We start from the raw sequence: 22,067 nt of genomic DNA, 5'->3' as shown, positions 1-22,067 counted from the left end.
CCTCGTCACAGTGACCAACCATCACTGTCGGTGAGGCATGCCCCTAGCTCTCCTTCCCGCCGAGCTCTTGACGTCTCATCTTCTCCATGCCGACGCCACCTAGTCGCTTTCATCGCTCGTCGATGACCACGCCGACGCACTGCACATGACGTCGACTCCTCTTCCTCTTTGCCTAGCTACTGCCAGCGCATCCAGCGGCAAAGCCCCCACCTCGTCTCCTTCGCCGTCTGCACCTCTCAGCGCCATATCCGACAATCTCGATCCACCCCAGCACGTAGGGGCACCACAGTTGCCCACTACAACCGTGCCCTTCATGCCGCAGCAGTGGCCCCTGCCGCAGCAGCGGCCCCTGCCGCACTACGGCTAGTTGTCGCCGTCTTTAATACTCTGACGCTGATCCGGTGTAGCTTCCTAGTCGTCGTATGCCTCCGACCTGTGTGCCACTATTGAGTTCCCCGCCTTTGTGTCGTTATTGTGTTCTGACCTAGCACCGATCTGACTTGTGCACTGTGTCCCAACTTATGCGCTGCTCTTGTCTATGAGTCGTGTCTTGGTCTGCGTGTCGAGATCCTATTTCGACCTGCATGCTGATGTTATTCCCGGCCTATGTGCCAATGTTTTATTACGGCTTACGTGCCGATGTCTTATCCCGACCTGCGTGTCGATGTTTTATCTTGTCTTGCGTGCCGATATCTTATCCCGGCCTGCGTGCCGAGGTCATATCCCGACCTGCATGCCAAAGTCGCATCCGGTTTCGTGCCACTGCATCCGACTCAACGTCGTTAGATCCAGCTCTCCAACCTGATCAGAGTCATCTACTCTTCCGGATCCCGACAACTCGAGCAGCGTCCCATCCGAGGGCGTCCCCCTGGGCGAGAGTATGTTATCGCACTCACCTCTCATTTATCTCATGATTATATTATTAGCCTGCTACTCATATATTCGTTGGATCTGCCTCGAGCCTCGGGGTACCAGGGACCGGGGCAATCCAGTCACTGGTTGCAGACAGCGTTAACCAGAGGACTTCTGAAGACTTGGTCAACATGGAAGTCATCTCAGTATACCCCCTCCGGGACATCGTGATTCGATCAACATTCCATCCACCTACCCAGCGGTCCATCTGACTCAGATTTCGAACAGGATCACATAATAATAATAATAATAATAATAATAATAATAATAATAATATTATTATTATTATTATTATTATTATTATTATTATTATTAACTATATGTTTCTCTTATTTTTATGGTTTTTTTACTTTTTACATTTTTTTATTTTGTTTTTTTATTTGTTTACGTTTTTTTTGTTTTTTTTTACATTTTTTTATTTTAAATTTTTAAAGTTTTTTTATTTTGTTCGATTTTTTATTTTTTTTCTATTTTTTTATTTTTTACATTTTTATTTATTTACATTTTTTATTTTTTTATATTTTTTATTTTTTAAAGTTTTTTTATTTTTTACGTTTTTTCTATTTTTAAAATTATTATATTTTTTTATTATTTTTACGTTTTTCTCTTATCGGAGGGTATTTTTGGTAAAAAAAATTTGTTAACCCCGGAATCAAGAAGAATCTCAATTTTTCGAGGTTTTTCGATTTCGGGTTGCATGCCCTTTTTGCTGATGTGTCAGGCATGGAACACTACTCGGGAATTATCGATTACCTAAACCAAATAGAGTTTTTGTTAATAACCTTGGATGAATAACTAAAGTTATCAAGGATAACCCCTAATCAAACGCACCCTTAGATATATTAAGTTTATCGGCTCACTTTCTGCATCATCTTTCTCGCTTACTTGTATCTTCTTTTATGATTTTACTATCTCCGATGTTCCTCATTCTTTTCAATTCTTTGGATGTCTCATACTATCTTTTATCATACTCAACCAGATCTTGATGTCATTAAGTGCCTGTATGTTAGGGGTTCATTATGCTTCCACGGTATCAATATTATTATCTATGGTTATGTCACTTATCCTCTTACCGTCTTCCTTCCTATGCATATTCATGATGTCTAACTAATTATTAAATCTAAATCGATCAAGCCTGTAATTAACTTTATAGGTTGCATTAATTTTTTGTAAATTAATACAATATGCATTCTTAGAAGCTAAATTATTAAGTTGTGTTTAACCAAAATAGGGAATAGTAACCAAATCTAATATCATATTATTACTCTGTCTCAACCTCAAATAGATGACCCTAAGATAGCCTATGACTAAATTAAATTTACCCACTCTAATTTTGATAAACAAATAATGAATAAACTAAATTAGAAATGGTCTAAACAAACTTCATTTCAATGTAAAATTTAACTATCAAGTAAATCAAAATAAATAGTCAAAATAAAGATAAGATACTAACGGGAGGTATACTACTAATTTTTCTATAATTGAGAGATTTTCTTCCACTTACCTTAATGTCAAAAATTCAAAAAAAAACATAAACTCATAAATCAAAATTACAATTTAAGATCAGGTATCAATAAAATTATCATGCCCCAAGTTATAATTGTCTATTAGATCTAAGGGTACCATCTAATGACAATATAAGAAGTAAAAGCAATATAAACAAATTGTAAACAAATTTGTAAATAAATTAAAATTATATTTGAGATTTAAAATAAAATTATACGTTGAATTTAAATACAAATTTATAAACAAAATTGTAAATAATTTTATAAAAGGAATAAAATTATATTTATTATGTAATTTGAATGGATTAAAAAAAAATAAAGATGAAATTTGTAATTGAAATTAATTTTATTGATAAAATTAAAATTAGATTTATGAATAGATTTTTTAATCCGTTTCTAAAATTAGAGATAAAAATTTTCGATTTCAAAATTAGCAATGGTGTGTTCACTAACAGATTTTTGAGACAGAATATTCGTCTCAAATATATTCTTTAGAGATTGAAAATTGACTTTTAGGGATGAAATTTTTTGTCTGAAGTCTTGTTTTCTTATAGTGAAAGGTCTACTCCCTGCATCTCGCTCTAACATTTTCCTTTGTTCTCTTTGTAGTGTGCGTAGGAAGAAGTGTAAGATGTCATATCTTTTCTTTCTTTGAGTCTTCTCCCAGTTAACAACAGAATCATTTGTCAAATACGCTATTTCCATCGATTTTAGATAGGATAATAAGCATTTGTGTGCATCATGAACCGGAAGGAGGAGTAGGAGTCCATTCATGAAAGCGAGATGGCCGGATCGAGGAGTCCAACAACCAGTAGAGAATTTGGAGCGAAACCAAGGAGAGCCAAGTAGTTTGTGCTTTTGGCTTCTACCGGTGGGAATCGCATTGCGGGCTAGAAATGAAGATTATTAATTTTTTTATGAGTTTAACGGCAAGATAATTAAGTTTAAGTATTCCGTCGGGATTGTGATTAGTACTTATATTGTTCGCGACAAGACTTTGTACGGGGCATATGCATTTGAAGAAATACACAAGAAAGGAATTTTTTTATACAATTATAAATTATAATACCAAATATTAAAAAAAAATCCTTGATAGTTTTTTTTTACATTATTCACTTTTAAAATGATTAATTTTAAAAATGAACGATTTGATCTAATAAAATTTTACCATCGACCATTAGAGTAAATTGAAAAGTATTTATTAAGATTCATTCATACGACTAACTAACCCATTTCTCATGGAAAGAAAAATCTCCTACAATACACTTCATCTAAGATTCGAATCTTAGATTCTTTAACGATTGCACTTTTTAGTTGACACAAGTTATCTAACTTTTTGAACCGATTAAGGGAGTGATCGATCTAGGTTCATGTAAATTTTCCACCGTCCACTAGGATAAATCTAGAAGTACTAATGAATGTTCATCTAAACGGCAGCATTCTTAGGTCGATTTCTTACTTAATGAAAAATCTTCTATAGTACACCATAGTTGAGATTTGAACATTAAATTTTTAGCCTAATTATTGCACAATTAATCCGAGATGCAACTAAAGTAATGCCCATTTAGTTTGATTATTAGAGTTCTAATTATTTAAATTGTAGTTATCAATATAATCAAATGTTTTTTTAAAAAATATTAAAATTTTTATAAACATTTAATCAATTTAATAAAAAAATAAAAAAAAACATTTTTTATTATTTTAAAAAATTAGTTGATTTGTAAAATTCATAATAAAATCCAAACCGATTTAATTAAAATAAATAATATTTTTTTAAAAAAACTTTCGGATAAATAAATCGGACTAAAATTTTAAATTAAAGTAGATTGAATCAAACGCTCGTACATACATGTAAACAAAATATATCAATTTGACTTTGTTATAAATGGAAAAAGAAATATGGAAAATCTAATGTCAATAAAAAATAATTCCTTTATTGGTAATTTTCATCCTTAATTGATTGCTATTGCAATCAATATCAATATATACGTATATATGATTGGTAATGAGATTGTGAGAGTAATGGACCAGTGTATATATATTTTCATCATTAGTACTAATCACTAATCTTTGATATAGTTCCTAATTTAATTGTGTTGCTGTCTCGTTCATTTATCTTTTTGTGTTGACCTGAGAATAGATTGACAGATGTATTAGGATAAGTAAATTGTCTTTTGCCACCATATTAATGGTCGCGTGCATTCTTGGTTCTTAAAACCTTCTATTCGATTAGGATTTTGAGGGCAAATGGACTTGTAACCTAACGACGCATAACTTGTCTTGATACTGATGCTCTACCATTCATCTGTATAAAACTCTCTAGTCTTAGAAGAAAATTAAGCTCATTCAGTCCAACCTATTGAATTTTAAAAAGATCGGTCGAGGTGGTTGCCAAGCTACTTGTTCATCTGCATTCAAACACAAGAATAAGTGAGGAGAGGGATTTTAAAAACCTACAACAATTAAGGTTTTCTAATCATCATGATTGGACTTCAAACCACATTATAAGTACAATTGTGGTTCCATATATCTAACTAAATTGTGGTTCCACATTATATTCACTTCGTCCCCTTTAATGTCATCACACTCGATCAATCTTAGACTAGTGATATGTGAGATACTGCTTATCCAAGTGAGATTGACATAAAAACCCACACAATTAGCTCCTGGGCACATCCATTAAACATCATTAGCAAGTAATGTTTATTTTATTTGTTGCAATTGCTTACTATGACTTTTATGAGAAACTACTCTCAATTAATTTATTTATCATTATATTGGAATTTAATTCTTCATGATAAATTAGTTTCCAATAAAAATTAGTAACAAAGATTAAGCTAGGCCTGTCCCTGTAGATGAGTAGATAGATTGTATCTTTTAGATTTTTTTTTTTTTTTTTGAATTCATAGACATATTAAAAGAAAGGTTACTAGCCAAAGAAAATAGCTGATAATCCTTATTTTTTAGCCGGTCATATAGATTACTAGTCAAATGAATTTTGCCGGGCTTAGCGGTAATCCATAATCGAATGTTCGTATTTGTTTTTAAAAAATAAACTTTCGAATAAATAAATTGGACTAAAATTTTAAATTAAAATAGATTGAATCAAAATTTTAGTCACCCGTGCATACATGTAAATAAAATATATCAATTTGACTTTTGTTGTAAATGGAAAAAGTAATATGGAAAATCTAGTGTCAATAAAAAATAATTACTTTATTGGTAATTTTCATCCTTAATTGATTGCTATTGCAATCAATGAATATATACGTGTTTCTATATATAGTTCGTAATTAAATTGTTTTGCTGCCTCGTTCTTATTTTTTCTTTTCAGATTAGACGATGATGATGCCAATTAGGAAGAGGAAGACGAGCTTGGGTCGACAAAAGATCGAGATTAAGCGGATCGAGAGAGAGGAGGCACGTCAAGTGTGCTTCTCCAAGCGCCGCGCCGGACTCTTCAAAAAGGCCAACGAGCTCTCCGTCCTTTGCGGGGCTAACCTTGCCGTCGTTGTCTTCTCCCCCGCCGGCAGACCCTTCTCCTTTGGCCACCCCTCGGTCGACTCTGTGCTTGACCGCTTCTTCTCCCCGTCGGCCGACCCTACTCCTCCTCCTCCCTCGTTCCACGACCCTCGAGCGATGACCGCCGCCGCCTCGCTGGTCCCCGAGCTCGAGCGACAGTACGTGGAGCTGGCCGAGCGGCTGGAGGGAGAGCTGCGGAGGAAGGAGACGCTGGAGGCCGCGCTTCGGGCGCAAAGGGGTGACTTCGCCAGGCTCATGCAGTCCAGCGTGGAGGAGCTGGGCGTGGCGGATTTGGAGAGACTCCAGGCGGCGCTAGATAGGCTGCGCTGGGACGCAGCGATGAGGGTGGACCAGCTGCAGATCGAGGCGCAGATCAGGAGCCTAACGATGGCCGGCGATGTTGGCGGTGTCGGCGGCGGAGCATATCTTGGAGGAGGATTCATTGCTGAGGCGGCGCCGCCGCCGCAGGGAGGCAATAATATTGATATGCAGGTGATTCCTGCGCCGGGTCAGGCTCCCGCTGGTTTTGATTATGGCTACGAGATATTCTAGTTATTTGATTAACCATAGTTAATTAATAACATCTTAGTGCTTGTTAATAATAATTGAATGGTTTAATTAAATATTTAGACCAAACTGCTAGTTAATGCTAATTTCAATAAAAGTCAACCAGCTTGTAGCTCATTTATTGAGTAATAAAATTTAATCTAAGATTCATGCTCATGTCTCGTGTATCTCGGTAAAATCGAGATAAATATCTCCCTTATGTATTAGTCATTATTCTAAAAATTAGTAGTCGTCCGTGATTTATTTCTTCCATGTTGAAGACTGGGACACTGAAGGCGAGCGTATTCATTTTTGTCACATTATATTTGATTTTGACGAATTTGGCTCATATTATTACTTTGTTTTATTTTGTTTAATAATTTTAATGATTTTGACGAATTTGGCTCATACTATTACTTTTTTTTATTTTGTTTAATAATTTTAATGATCCTATTAATTATTTTTCTAAATTATCGCTTAAATTACTCAATTATTCATGAAAAAAAATATTTTGATAATAAAATAATTTTAAACATATTTTGATACTAATGGAATTAGGCAGTATTTTTTTTAAAAAAAAATAAATATTAAAGGTTATATATTGATTTATGATCCTGTCCGAACGAAGTATCGACGGATGCTGGGCACGTGGCGCTCTCCCAGTGGCTGACGTAGATCTCCGATGCTCCGGTGAACCTGCACAGAAGTCGGGCCGGGGAGGGGTCCCCGGCGACGACCCTCCGACGCTCAAGTCAGGCAAGCAAGCAATGAAAAAGTGGTTCTCCCAATATTAGAACGCGTACCTCCGGCGAAGTATGCAGCTCTTTATATAGGGCGATGAAAGAGCTCCTGCACGTCCACCGAGGTGCATGCGTGTCCGCAACCCATACCTCGGTATGTGTCTGTCAGAAAGCTTACCTGACGCCATACTGCTACAGTCCAAGTATGTCCTTGATGGGACAACAGAACACCTTGTTGTCAGACTTGGAGCATGGCCTAGCCATAGGACTTGACAGCTGTCAGAAGATGTTCTGGTCCTTCCCTACCTACCACAGGTCGGGACGTCCGTCCGGCCGGCTGGACGGGGAACTTACGCGCCGGCCGGACGACCCTCATCTCACGCGCCGGCCGGACGGCACTCCCCTCACGTCTGGACTGCCGTTGACATTGATATGCTGGGGCTATTTTCGATAGGGCGCTATGTAGGGACTGTTAGCAGTATATTACCTTCTTTTAGGCCTTCCGCTCGGCCTCTTGCTACTGTTCCACTGAGCGTCGGAACCCCGACTCCTGCCGGGGCGCCTTTTACCGTCAGATATTCCTCGGTCGGCCGGCCGGGAGGTCCCGGCCGGCCCATCCTTCTCCGGTCGGCCACCTGGCCCTTTGACTTCCGCGGGGTGTTGACCCCTCAAAATAGGGGCCCCCTGTTCTAACCGCCGGATCACTTGCCTCTCCCTCGAGTCTAGTCGAAGGAGGCGAAGTCCGACTGACTGGACTGCCGATCTGACTGAGTAACAACCGCTATCTTAATCCGCTCGGCCAGACTTAAGGATGCTCATCCGTTCGGCGGTATCTTGTCCGTGCCTTGTATTCTCTTGGAATCCATGCCCGACTCTCTCCCCTGTTGCCCATCACGTGTGCTGCGCACGATAAGGGCCGTTCATTAAATGCGACCAGTATCCTGCTGACACGTGGCAATCGTGCATTTGTCAGCGTATGGCGGTGGCGTCACTTCCGATGGGACAGCCGCCGTTTGAAATAAACGGCTGGATGATGGCCTCGTTTTTCACGACCTGGATCGGACGGTGGAGGTTGCTCCCGGGCGGCGATATAAGGCCCGCGACTCATTTTCCGCCGCACTGTTGCTTCATCCTCCTTCGTCTTCACGCTGCTGTTGCTTCTGCTCCGGCGATCGTTATTCCCTGCCTGTTTGGTGCGCTCGCCACCTTCCTCCTTTCCTTGATCTTTCTCGTACCCGTAAGCCTTCCTTTTCAGCTCCCCTCCTCCTGCATTGCTTTCTTTTTCATTCGCTCGACATTTTCTTTTAGTTTTTCTGTCGATATCTCTCCTGTTTCGATCATGGCGAGTACTTCTACGCCCACAGTCGGAGCTCCTAGTCTTTGGTATATGACTATGGAGAGCCGATTCGATGAAGAAGACGCCTTGCGTCTCATTCGGACGTATGAAATTCCGGCCGACCACGAGATAGTAATAGCCACTCCTTCCGATCGGCCCAATGATCCGCCGCCCGACACCATTTGCTTCTTCCGTGATCAAATTTTGGCCGGGCTGCGCTTTCCTCCACATCCGTTCATCATCAAAATATGCAACCACTTTCGCCTCCCGCTCGGCCAATTAGTCCCAAACTCGATTAGGTTGCTGAGCGGGGTGATAGTCCTTTTCAAATTGAAGGATATCCCCTTGGACCCCCAAATCTTCCACTATTTCTTCTACCCAAAACAATCCGAGTGGGGAACCTTCATATTTCAATCCAGGTCGGGTTTCGTTCTATTTACCAACATGCCGAGCTCCAATAAGCATTGGAAGGAGCACTTCTTTTTTATGTGTCTCCCCGAGCGGCCGGCCTTCCGAACGAAGTAGCAGACGGCGGTGCCGAATCAACCGGGCCTTGGCAAATTCAAGAGCCATCCGGCGTATCTTCATGCGGCCAACCAGCTGGTCGGCCAACGTTACGATATCGACAAGTTACTCCTTCCCGGAGTAATGTACATATTTAGCTTGTCTCCCATCCAAGCCGATCTGCCTTGTAGCATGAGTAAGCGATTTTTATCCCCCTTTTTCTTTTGTTCTAACTGATTTATTCTTTGTTTCTGCAGCTGAAGTTATGTGGCGTGCTAAGGCAACCGAAAAGCTCAAGCTGAAAGCCGCCAATATTGAGGCGGTAAAGGACAAAGAGGTAGCCGAACAGGGATTGGTTCCGACCGGCACTGCAACTGAAGGGAGCGAGGAAACTCAAGTTGCTCCCGAGGCATCGGCAGCCCGCGTCTCCACTGACGAGGCCGCGGTCAATATCACAACCTCTGCCCAGGACGAGGAGGTAGGCCGATCGGCTGACGAGACACCTTTGGTGACTCGAAAGCGCCGTCGGCTAGAGCAAGCCGCTCAACAGCCTTCACTGAGGGAACAGCTTGCCGAGCGGAGCGATGAGGCTCAAGCGGTTTTTGAGGCGGTCTCCTCGGAGCACACTCCGACTCAACTTGACTTGCCGCCGACCATCCCTGAGGCGCAACCTTCCACCTCTCGGACTTTACGTCGCCTTAAGCGACTGGGCGACCGTCCGGTCCCGATCGGCGAGTCTTCTGGCCATGCCGCTGCATCTCAAGATGATTCGAGCGGCCCGAGGGTGATTAAAATCGTCCTAAGATTTCCCTCGGAGGAATACCTACAGACCACTGATCGGCCCTCAGCTCCCGAACAATAGATCACCCTCACCGGTCCGCTCGCCCAAGTTTGGGAGGACGCGCGCTTACGCGTCGCGCTCATGTCCCCCAGTCAGCTAGGGGACAGTAACCTGCGGCAGGCGACCGGGGTATGTCTTTCTGCTTTACTGATACTTTTTGTTTTAGCTTTTAGCTTAACTGCCTTCGTTCGCAGAGTTGGGTAGAGCAGATTGCGGTCAGCAATAGACTGGCCGAGCTGGAGGAAGAAATGAAAAAACTCAAGCTTTCGGAGGCGAACCAGGGGCAATCCACGGCTGCTCTGGAGAAAAGTAAAAAGCTTTTGGAAGCCGAACGGAAACGCGCTTCTGATCTGGCAAGCGAGGTCGCTCGGCTTGAAGCTGTGGTCAAACAGCGGGATAAAGAGATCAAGACGGCGACCACTCGGAAGCGCAAGGCCATCGACGACATGGACCATATGAAAGTGGAGATCAGAGGGCTAGAGCAATGCATCAAGGATCTGGATGCCCTTCTGGCCACTGAGAAGGAGAGCCGCTCGGCCGATCTGCTCAAATTTGAAGGGGATTTAAAGGATCTCCAGGCTGCTAACGATGCTGCCCAAGCCGCGCTTAAAGAGTATCAGGATGGGGAGTCGGCTCGCTCTGACGAAGTGAGGAAGGCGTTTGTCCGCTCGGACGAATTCGGAGAGAAATTCACCGACAAAATTTCCCTCACTTTCGAAGAGGCGATCAAGGCGGCAGTGGATTACTTGAAGACTAAAGGTCACCTTCCCGCCGAGCTGACCATCCCTCCAGAGGATCTGGCTACCGTGATGGGCGCCATTCCTGATGCTCTTTTTGATTTTGACGCGTGAGGAGTATTTTTTTATCAACTTTTTTGTATCCTCGCCGTTCGGCAAAACTTATTTCTGCTGTAACATCTTTTGTTTGCCCAGCGTTTGACTTAAATAGATCATCTTTCCGTTCTTGCAACTTTTATTTTGGCAAGAAATTTTTCTTCCGTCATGTTTAAAGTGTTCTTTAAAACTCCTCCGCTCGGCTTCATACTTTAACATGAGCTCAAGCCGATTGTTTTCAAAAAACGCCTTTCGCCATGCGACTGAACAGCCGCTCGGCGCGCGAGCGTTATTCTCACGCGCTCCCATCTTTAATTCGTATCAACCATCTTTTGCTTTGCACCTTACCTCAAAGGGGTTTTTCATCTATTTTTGCTAAGCGAGCCGATCGGCCGTATGTTGGCCTTAAAGGACAGGCTCTGTCGTCGATCAGCTCCTACCGTCGGAATGCATCTCGTGGATGGCTATCCGCTCGGACGTTTATAGACGCCGGCTCGTCTCTCGATATTTAATGTCGGAGCTCGACGGTCTTCCGCTCGGACGTTTATAGACGCCGGCTCGTCTCTACGGTTTAACGTCTGGGCTAGACGGTCTTCCGCTCGGACGTTTATAGACGCCGACTCGTCTCTACGGTTTAACGTCTGGGCTAGACGGTCTTCCGCTCGGATGTTTATAGACGCCGGCTCGTCTCTCGATATTTAACGTCGGAGCTCGACGGTCTTCCGCTCGGACGTTTATAGACGCCGGCTTGTCTCTCGATATTTAACATCGGAGCTCGACGATCTTCCGCTCGGACGTTTATAGACGTCGGCTCGTCTCTCGATATTTAACGTCGGAGCTCGACGGTCTTCCGCTCGGACGTTTATAGACGCCGGCTCGTCTCTCGATATTTAAAGTCGGAGCTCGACGGCCTTTGAGGCTAATTTTGACGCTGCCGTTCGGCAAAGCTGTTTGCCATCCTTCATTTTTGCTTCCTCCGTCCGAACGGTACGGGGCCTTCAGTTTTTGTGCCGATGCAAGGATATCGTACGCCCGGCCGAACGGCACGGGGTCTACAACATGGAGCATTTTGGCCCGACTAATTTATCTCCGGCCGAACGGCTCGGGCCTTCGTCCTTGAGCATTGTCTCGAATAATTTACCTCCGGCCGAACGGCTCGGGGCCTTCGCTTTCGAGCGCTTGGCTCGGATAATTTACCTCTGGCCGAACGGCACGGGGCCTTCGTTTTCGAGCGCTTGGCTCGGATAATTTATCTCCGGCCGAACGGCACGGGGCCTTCTTCCTTGAGCATTGTCTCGAATAATTTACCTCCGGCCGAATGGCTCGGGGCCTTCACTTTCGAGCGCTTGGCTCGGATAATTTACCTCCGGCCGAACGGCACGGGGCCTTCGTTTTCGAGCGCTTGGCTCGGATAATTTACCTCCGCCCGAACGACACGGGGCCTTCTTCCTTGTCGAGCTTGGGCTCGGTTATTATCCTCCCGGCCGAGCGGCACGGGGTTTCCCCATCGAGCTTGGGCTCGGTTATTATCCTCCCGTCCGAGCGGCACGGGGTTTCCCCATCGAGCCTGGGCTCGGTTATTATCCTCCCGGCCGAGCGGCACGGGGTTTCCCCATCGAGCCTGGGCTCGGTTATTATCCTCCCGGCCGAGCGGCACGGGAGTTCTTACTTAAACTATCAATCTATGAGCAACAGATAATTGAAAGAACTGACCTATCGATCGGCACGACTATGCCCCAATTTCTCAACTCCCGAATACCCGTGGAGTGAGGAGCATACGTTATACTTGTCGAAACTTATTGGCCAGTTGCCTCGTCTGATGAAGACCCCTTTGTCGGACCGATATTGGGGCAGGAGTTGCTCCCACCTGTGGGCCGATCGGACCCTTATTTTGCTCCCATTTCTAATGCTTCTCCGGTCGGTCCTCTTGGGTCGCTCGGATATCTGCTTAGCTTGAGCCTTCTGTCTGTTGCTCCACGAGCTTAGCTGCTCTTGCCTTTATCAGAGCGTCGAGTTTTTCCTGGGAGAGCCTCACGGTGAGGTCGTCCAGCTTCGTCCATCTCTTCCGCTCGGATGTAGGAGCGTTCCCACAGACGGCGCCAATTTGATCCTGTCCGAACGAAGTATCGACGGACGCTGGGCACGTGGCGCTCTCCCAGTGGCTGACGTAGATCTCCGATGCTCCGGTGAACCTGCACAGAAGTCGGGCCGGGGAGGGGTCCCCGGCGACGACCCTCCGACGCTCAAGTTAAGCAATCAAGCAATGAAAAAGTGGTTCTCCCAATATTAGAACGCGTACCTCCGGCGAAGTATGCGGCTCTTTATATAGGGCGGTGAAAGAGCTCCTGCACGTCCACCGAGGTGCATGCGTGTCCGCAACCCATACCTCGGTATGTGTCTGTCAGAAAGCTTACCTGACGCCATACTGCTACAGTCCAAGTATGTCCTTGATGGGACAACAGAACACCTTGTTGTCAGACTTGGAGCATGGCCTAGCCATAGGACTTGACAGCTGTCAGAAGATGTTCTGGTCCTTCCCTACCTACCACAGGTCGGGACGTTCGTCCGGCCGGCTGGACGGGGAACTTACGCGCCGGCCGGACGACCCTCATCTCACGCGCCGGCCGGACGGCACTCCCCTCACGTTTGGACTGCCGTTGACATCGATATGCTGGGGCTATTTTCGATAGGGCGCTATGTAGGGACTGTTAGCAGTATATTACCTTCTTTTAGGCCTTCCGCTCGGCCTCTTGCTATTGTTCCACTGAGCGTCGGAACCCCGACTCCTGCCGGGGCGCCTTTTACCGTCAGATATTCCTCGGTCGGCCGGCCGGGAGGTCCCGGTCGGCACATCCTTCTCCGGTCGGCCACCTGACCCTTTGACTTCCACGGGGTGTTGACCCCTCAAAATAGGGGCCCCCTGTTCTAACCGCCGGATCAATTTATTTATTCATATTTAATATTATCCCTATTGATAAAAAATTTCTTCTCAAATTTACCATTTAAGGTTTAATATTAAAGGTATCAGATTCACATGTTATCCTTTCAGGTAGATCTGTTATCTTAGCGTCCCCCTAGTGCCGGTCCCACGGATATGGAGGGATGTTCATACAGGTACACACCTAGGCGCATGGCGGGATAAACCTCAGGTCGTCAGTTCCTGAGAATCGACCCCTGACCATTACGTCAGAAATACCATGCGCCCACCGTTTGCACTACGCCCTAGGGGCACACATGTTATCCTTTCGTTCCTATAGAGCGTGTTCATCCAATGGTATTATCACTTAGAGATGATCTTAGTTCTCAACTTTTCACATTTAAAATTAATTTATTTCATGTCATCCTTACTTCCTAAGTAATTTCTTTAGTTTCCTAACTCCTTATATCTTAAGATACGTTTTATTCAAATTATCATATATAATCATGGTTATATGATTACTGATTAATCAAATGACTAAGATTATGAGGAATAGAACATAACCAAATGTTATTTGATTCAACTTCTTTAATGTAATAAAAATTTATTTATTTAAAAATTTTAATGAATAATCTAGTTTAATATTTTATTATATTACCCTCCGTTATAAAATCAACTATACATAATAATAATAATAATAATATTATTATTATTATTATTTAAACTATACGTTTTCTTATTTTTATATTTTTTTTACTTTTTACATTTATTTATTTATTTATTTTGGTTTTTTTATTTTTTACATTTTTTATTCTTTTTACATTTTTTAATTTTAAAGTTTTTAAATTTTTAAAATTTTTTATTTTTTCCTTTTTTTATGTTTTTTTTCCTTTTTATTATTTTTTATATTTTTCTCTTATCGGAAGGTATTTTTGGTAAAAAAAATTCGTTAACCCCGGAATCAAGAAAAACCTCAGTTTTCCAAGGTTTTTCGATTCCGGGTTGCATGCCCCTTTTGCTGACGTATTGAACATGGAACATTACTCGGGAATCATTAATTACCTAAACCAAACAAAGTTTTGTTGATAACCTTGGATGGATAACCCCTAACTAGACGCACTCTTAGATATATTACATTTATTGGCTCACTTTCTGCATCATCTTTCTCGTTTGCTTATAACTTCTTTTATGATTTTACTATCTCCGATGCTCCTTATTCTTTTCAATTCCTTGGATGTCTCATACTATCTTTTATCATACTCAACCAGATGTTGATGTCATTGAGTGCTTGTATGTTAGGGTTCATTATTCTTCCACGGTATCAATATTATTATTTATGGTTAAGTCACTTTTCCTCTTACCGTCTTCCTTCCTATCCATATTCATGATGTCTAACTAATTGTTAAATCTAAATCGATCATGCCTCTAATTAATTTTATAAATTGCATTAATTTTTTGTAAAATAATACAATATGCATTCTTAGAAGCCAAATTATTATGTTGTGTTTAACCAAAATAGGGAATAGTAACCAGATCTAACATCATACTATTACTCTGTCTTAACCTCAAATAGATGACCCTAAGATAGCCTATGATTAAATTAGATTTACCCATTCTAATTTTGATAAACAAATCATGAATAAACTAAATTAGAAATGGACTAAACAAACCTCATTTCTATATAAAATTTAACTATCAAGTAAATCAAAATAAATAGTCAAATTGAAGATAAGATACTAACGGGAGGTATACTACTAGTTTTTCTATAATTCAGAGATATTCTTCCACTTGCCTTAATGTCAAAAATTCAAAAAAATCATAAATCGAAATAAAACATAAACTCATAAATCAAAATTACAATCTAAGATCAGATATCAATAAAATTATCATGCCCAAAGTTATAATTATCTATTAGATCTAAGGGTACCATCTACTGATAATATAAGAAGTAAAAGTAATATAAACGAATTGTAAATAAATTTGTAAATAAATTAAAATTATATTTGAGATTTAAAATAAAATTATATGCGGAATTTAAATATAAATTTATAAATAAAATTGTAAATGATTGTATAAACGGAATAAAATTATATTTATTATGTAATTTGAAACAGATTAACGATGGATTAAAAAAATTAAAGACAAAATTTGTAATTGAAATTAATTTCATTGATAAAATTAAAATTAGATTTATAAATAGATTTTTTAATCCGTATCTAAAATTAGAGACTAAAATTTTTGGTTTCACTAATAAATTTTTGAGACCGAATATTGTCCCAAATATATTTTTTAGAGACTGAAAACTAATTTTTAGAGATGAATTTTTGCTTATGAAGCCTTATTTTCTTGTAGTGAAGGATTTTTCCCCGGCTTCTCACTCTAACATTTTCCTTTGCTCTCTTTATGGTGTACTTAGGAAGAAGTGTCAGATGTCATATCTTTTCCTTCTCTAAGTCTTCTTCTAATCAATAATAGAATCATTTGTCAAATGCGCTATCTCCATCGATTTTAGATAGGATAATAAGCACAGTGGCAGATCTAGGAGGAGAGGGGTGTGCTTGAGCACCTCCTTGTTCCCGAAAAATTTTACTAATATGCTGCAGTCCGAGGGACAGTGAAAATAAAGACAAGCTCTAGCTCTCTTCTTTGAACATTCTCTTCTTTTTTGTGTCTGGATTCATCACTGAATAAGTATTTGTGTGCATCATGAACAGGAAGGAGAAGGAGTCCGTTCATGAAAGCGAGATGGCTGGATCGAGGAGTCCAACAACCAGTAGAGAATCTGGAGCGAAACCAAGGAGAGCCAAGTCGTTTGTGCTTTTGGCTTCTGCCGGTGGGAATCGCATTGCGGGTGAAGCTGAGGTTGAGGCTGAGGAAATTAAACGATGGAGATGAGATCAACTCGGAAAGCAACAACTCGCCATCAGTGTTCTGCTATAAGCCAAATCTCCTGGCATGTTTCATACTCAAGAAATGAAGATTATTAACTTTTTTTATGAGTAACAGTAAGATAATTAAGTTTAAGTATTCTGTTGGGATTGTGATTAGGGACCGGATCCTCTGGTCCTCTTGTCCTGGTCATGGGAGATAATGACTCCCACCTATTAACAGGTGGAGGGCCATTACCCCCACCAATGTAAAGACTGGATCATAAATTGATCCAATCTTTACGAACCAGAGGATCCGCCCCCATTATGATTAGTACTTATACTGCAATACAATACTTTATATGGTGCATATGCATTTGAGGAAATATATAAGAAAGGATTTTTTTATACAATTATAAATTATAATACCAAATATTTAAAAAATCCTTGATAAATTTTTTTTTTTAACATTATTCACTTTTGAAATGGTTAATTTTAAAAATGATCGATTTGTTCTAATAAAATTTTACCATCGACCATTAAAGTAAATTGAAAAATACTTATTAAGATTCATTCATACGACTAACTAACCCATTTCTCACGGAAAGAATAATCTCCTACAATACACTTTAGCTAAGATTCAAATCTTAGATTTTTTAATGATTGTACTTTTTAGTTGATACCAGTTATCTAACTTTTTTAACCCACTAAGGGAGTGAACGATCCGACTTTATAAAAAAATTTTACCGTTCATTAGGATAAATTGAAAAGTACTAATGAATGTTCATCTAAGTGGCAACACTCTCAGATCCATTTCTCACTTAAGAAAAAATCTCTTACACTACATCACAGTTGAGATTTGAACATTAAGTTTTTAGCCTAATTATTGCACAATTAGTCCAAGATGCAACTTGATCCGGCAGTTAGAACAGGGAACCCTCATTATGAGGGGGTAATGCCACGTGGGAGTCAAAGGGTCAGGTGGCCGACCGGAGAAGGATGGGCCGACCTCCCGGCCGGCCAACCGGTGAATAACCAGTGGCAAAGGGCGCCCCGTCAGAAGTCGGGGTTCCGGCGCTCAATTGAACAGTAGCGAAAGGCCAAGCGGAAGGCCGAAGACAAGGTGACCTATCGCTAGCAGTCCCCACAGCACCTTACCGAGGATCTACCCAGCATATCGATGCAAACGGCAAGCCGGATGTGAGGTGAGTGCCGTCCGGCCGGAGCGTAAGATGAAGGTCGGACGGACGGACTCCTTGTCTAGCCGGACGGACGGGCGCCCCGGCCTGTGGTGGGTATAGAACATCTTATGACAGCTGTCAAGTCCTATGGCTAAGCCATACTCCAAGTCTGACAACGAGGTATCCTGTTGTCCCATCGAAGGCGTGCTTGGACTGTAGCGGTAAGGCGTCAGGTAAGCTTTCTGACGGACGCATACCGCGGTATGGGCTGCGGACACGGACGCATACCGCGGTATGGGCTGCGGACACGTATGTGCCTCGGTGGACGTGCGTGAGCTCTTTCACCGCTCTATATAAAGAACCTTATACTTCGCCGGAGGTACGCGTTCAACACCTTTGGAGCCACTTTTTTTCACTGCTTGCTTGCCTAACTTGAGCGTCGGAGGGTCGCCGCCGGGAACCCCTTCCCGGCCCGACTTCCGTGCAGGTTCGCCGGAGGTTCGTGCAACCAGTCGAAGATCCGCGTCAGCAGCCGGGGAGCGCCACGTGCCCAGCGTCCGTTGGATCAGTTTTCGGACAGGATCAATTTGGCGCCGTCTGTGGGAACGCTCCTGCATCCGAACGGAAACAATGGACGAGGCTGGACGACAACACACGGTGACGCTTTCCACGGAGGAACTCGACGCTCTGATCGAGTTGAGGGCCACCAAGCTTGTGGAGCAAAAATAGAAAGCAACAGCCGAGCGGCCGGAGCAGCAAGCAACGTCCGCGTCTGGTGGCCGAGCAGAAGCACCGCAGGCCACCGTTGCATTTCATCGGGCCCTATTCCGCACCCCCGAAGCGGCAGCAACCAATAGAGATCGGGGATCTTCTTCGGATGAAATGCCTAGAAAAGACAGAAAAGGAAAAGCCCCTCGAGCGAACTCATCGCCCGAGCGGGTTAATCACCAATTTTCAGAGACTATTCTACGAGACCCTTTGCCGAAGCACTACGTGCCTCCGACGATCGGCGAATACAATGGAACTACCGATCCGGATGATCATTTGGGCAAATTTGATAACACGACAACCCTGCATCAATACACCGATGGGGTCAAGTGTCGAGTTTTCCTCACCACCCTCTCTGGGTCGGCTCAACGGTGGTTTCGGAGAGTGCCGGACGGATCTATCTCAAGCTTCAAAGACTTCCGAACGGCCTTCCTCCACCACTTCGCCAGCAGTCGGCGCTACCAGAAGACTAGCGTGAGCCTATTCGCCATCAAACAAGAAGCCCGCGAATCGCTCCGAGCCTACATACAACGGTTCAACAAGGTGGCCATAGATATCCCTACGGCCACCTCGGAGACTATGATGAATGCCTTCACTCAAGGCCTCGTGGACGGGGATTTCTTCCGCTCGCTCGTTCGGAAGCCACCCCGGGACTACGATCATATGCTGCACCGGGCCAACGAATACATCAACGTGGAGGAAGCCCAAGCTGCCCGAAAAAAGGAAACTCCAACCGAGCGGGCTCCCCACGCCGAGCGGAAGCCGCACGCTGCTCATCAGCCGCCCAGAGGACCAAGGGCCGAAGCAATTCGTTCTCACCCACATGCGAGGAACCAGGCAATCCAAGAGGTATCTGCAGAGCGGCCCAAGCAAAAGAAGAAATGGACGCCCATGTTTTGTTCATACCACCGGACCGACACGCACAACACCCGGGATTGCCGAAGTCTTCCCTTCATCGCTCATCCCACCCCCCCGAAGTGGTCGTCGTCGGTCTCCATCACCCGATCGGCAACAGAGGTACCAAGAAGCCGGCCGACAGACATCTAGGAGGGCGCCCGAGCCACATCAACCTCAAAGACGCGAGGACGATCAACGAGGATCTGATCGTCAAAGGCCTTCCGCCCGGGAAGAAGAAAATAGAAGTAACACTTCCCGAGGCGAAATCAACATTATAGCTGGCGGGCCGACCGGAGGAGACTCCAACCGAGCAAGGAAGGCTAGCGTCCGGCAGCTCCAAATTCATGCGGTCGGCTGCAGCCAGGAATGGGCAAGCGGACCTGAAATCAGCTTCGGGCCTAAAGACTTGGAGGGAGTCGAAGTGCCGCATGACGACGCTCTGCTCATCAAAGCGGTAATAGCCAACTACACTATTCACCGCGTTTTTATTGACACAGGAAGCTCGGTCAATATCTTATTCAAGAAGGCCTTCGATCAATTACAAATTGATCGAGCCGAGCTGCTGCCCATGACGACCCCCCTCTACGGGTTTACTAGCAACGAAGTTCAGCCGGTCGGACAGATCCGACTGGCTATCTCGCTGGGAGGAGAGCCGCTCAGAAGAACGCGGACCGTAAACTTCGTCGTGGTGGACTCCCCATCGGCATACAACGTCATCTTGGGACGACCGGCCCTCAGTGAATTCCGAGCGGTCGTCTCCACCTTCCACCAGAAGATGAAGTTCCCCGTCGAAGACAAAGTGGGAGAAGTACGAGGAGATCAAATAGCAGCTCGGCGATGCTACGTCGAGATGGTCCGAGCAGAAGCCAATTCCGCTCGGAAGACACCACGGGTCGAGGTAAACGCTATCACTGAAAAGCCACCCTCTTTGATTTATGAAGAAAAAGAGGAAGTGCAGATTCACCCGACCCGATCGGAAGCCACGACCTTCATTGCGTCCGATCTGGAGGCCAACCAGAAAGAGGAGGTGATCAAGTGCCTCCAGAGAAACTGTGATGTCTTCGTCTGGTCGACGCATGAGCTGCCCGGAATTTCGCCTACTATAGCGCAGCACGAGCTTCATGTCCGACCGGACGCTCGGCCAGTGAAGCAGAGAAAAAGGGATTTCAGCGCTGAGCAGAACGCCATCATCCGGGCGGAAGTAGAAAAACTTCTGGAGGCCGGCCATATACGCGAGGTGCAGTTCCCGAGCTGGCTGGCTAACGTAGTATTAGTCTCCAAGCCGGGCAACAAGTGGAGAGTATGCATAGATTTTTGGGATCTCAACAAAGCTTGCCCGAAAGACTTTTATTCTCTGCCCCGGATAGATCAGCTGGTGGACTCTACGGCCGGCTGCGAATTAATATGTATGCTCGACGTCTATCAGGGATATCATCAAGTGCCGCTCGCCCGGGAAGATCGAGAAAAAGTAAGCTTCGTTACAGCCGACGGCACCTATTGCTATAATGTGATGTCGTTCGGATTGAAGAACGCCGGAGCCACATATCAGCGTCTGATGAACAAAGTGTTCAAGGAGCAGATCGGGCGAAATCTGGAAGTATATGTGGACGACATTCTTATCAAGTCAATTTGAGCGGCTGATCTCTTCGAAGACATGGAGGAAACTTTCCGAACGCTGCGGAAATATGGAATCAAGCTAAATCCTCAGAAGTGCCTGTTCGGAGCAAAAGGAGGACGTTTCTTGGGATACATAGTGACTGAGCGGGGCATTGAAGCAACTCCCAGCAAAGTGAAAGCACTACAAGATATGCCGCCTCCGCGAAATACGAGGGAAGTGCAGCGTTTGACCGGTCGGATAACTGCTTTGTCCATATTCATATCCAAAACCGCCGATCGGAGCCTTCCTTTCTTCAAAATCTTGCGCAAGGCCACTAAGTTTCACTGGGACGAAGAATGCGATCGGGCGTTCGAAGATTTGAAGACATATTTGAATTCTCTCCCTGTACTAGCCAAGCCAACCGCGGGTGAGCCACTTTGTATCTACTTGTCTTCCACCGAGCAAGCAATCGGCTCGGCACTGGTGAGGGCGAGCGGAGAAGAGCCTGTGTATTTTCTTAGTCATATTTTAAAAGATGCTGAATCTCGCTACACCGGACTTGAGAAATTGGCTTTCGCTTTGGTCCTAGCCGCTCAGCGCCTCCGTCCCTATTTCTTGGGCCATACTATCATCGTCCGGATGAACAGTCCATTGGGAAGAGTGCTTTTGAATCCAGAAGCGTCCGGACGGCTCATTAAATGGACCACAGAATTGAGCGAATTCGGCATCCAATATCAACCCCGCTCGGCGATAAAGGCGCAGTCCTTGGCAGATTTTATCACCGAAGTGCAAAGGCCAGAGCCCGAAGCTATGTGGAAATTATTCATGGATGGATCGTCCACTCGGCTCGGAAGCGGGATAGGCGTGCTATTACTCTCTCCCCAGGAAGAAAAGATGCACTTATCCGTCCGGCTGGATTATAGAGCTACAGACAATGAAGCAGAGTATGAGGCCCTTATAGCGGGCTTGCAGGCCGCCCGGCATGTGGGAGCCGGGCGGGTGACGCTGCATTCAGATTCACAGCTTGCCGCCCAGCAGCTCTCAGGTACTTTTGAAATTAACAACGCTCGGCTCAAACTCTATGCAGAAGCCTTCGAAAAG

At 44.0% G+C, this 22,067-nt stretch overlaps 1 protein-coding gene across 1 annotated transcript; it reads left to right on the top strand.

Annotated features, from left to right (window-relative positions):
* Positions 1-5,759: 5,759 nt before the first annotated feature.
* On the top strand, positions 5,760-6,491 carry LOC121987062 (agamous-like MADS-box protein AGL29). The gene has a single exon (XM_042540968.1). It carries the CDS (start codon positions 5,760-5,762, stop codon positions 6,489-6,491), a length of 732 nt encoding a protein of 243 aa, XP_042396902.1.
* Positions 6,492-22,067: the final 15,576 nt, after the last annotated feature.

This window comes from Zingiber officinale, chromosome 5B (assembly GCF_018446385.1).
Source record: "Zingiber officinale cultivar Zhangliang chromosome 5B, Zo_v1.1, whole genome shotgun sequence".
NCBI lineage: Eukaryota > Viridiplantae > Streptophyta > Magnoliopsida > Zingiberales > Zingiberaceae > Zingiber > Zingiber officinale.
The sequence above is the reverse complement of the archived record's forward strand: the minus strand, read 5'-3'. Positions and strand labels throughout refer to the sequence as shown.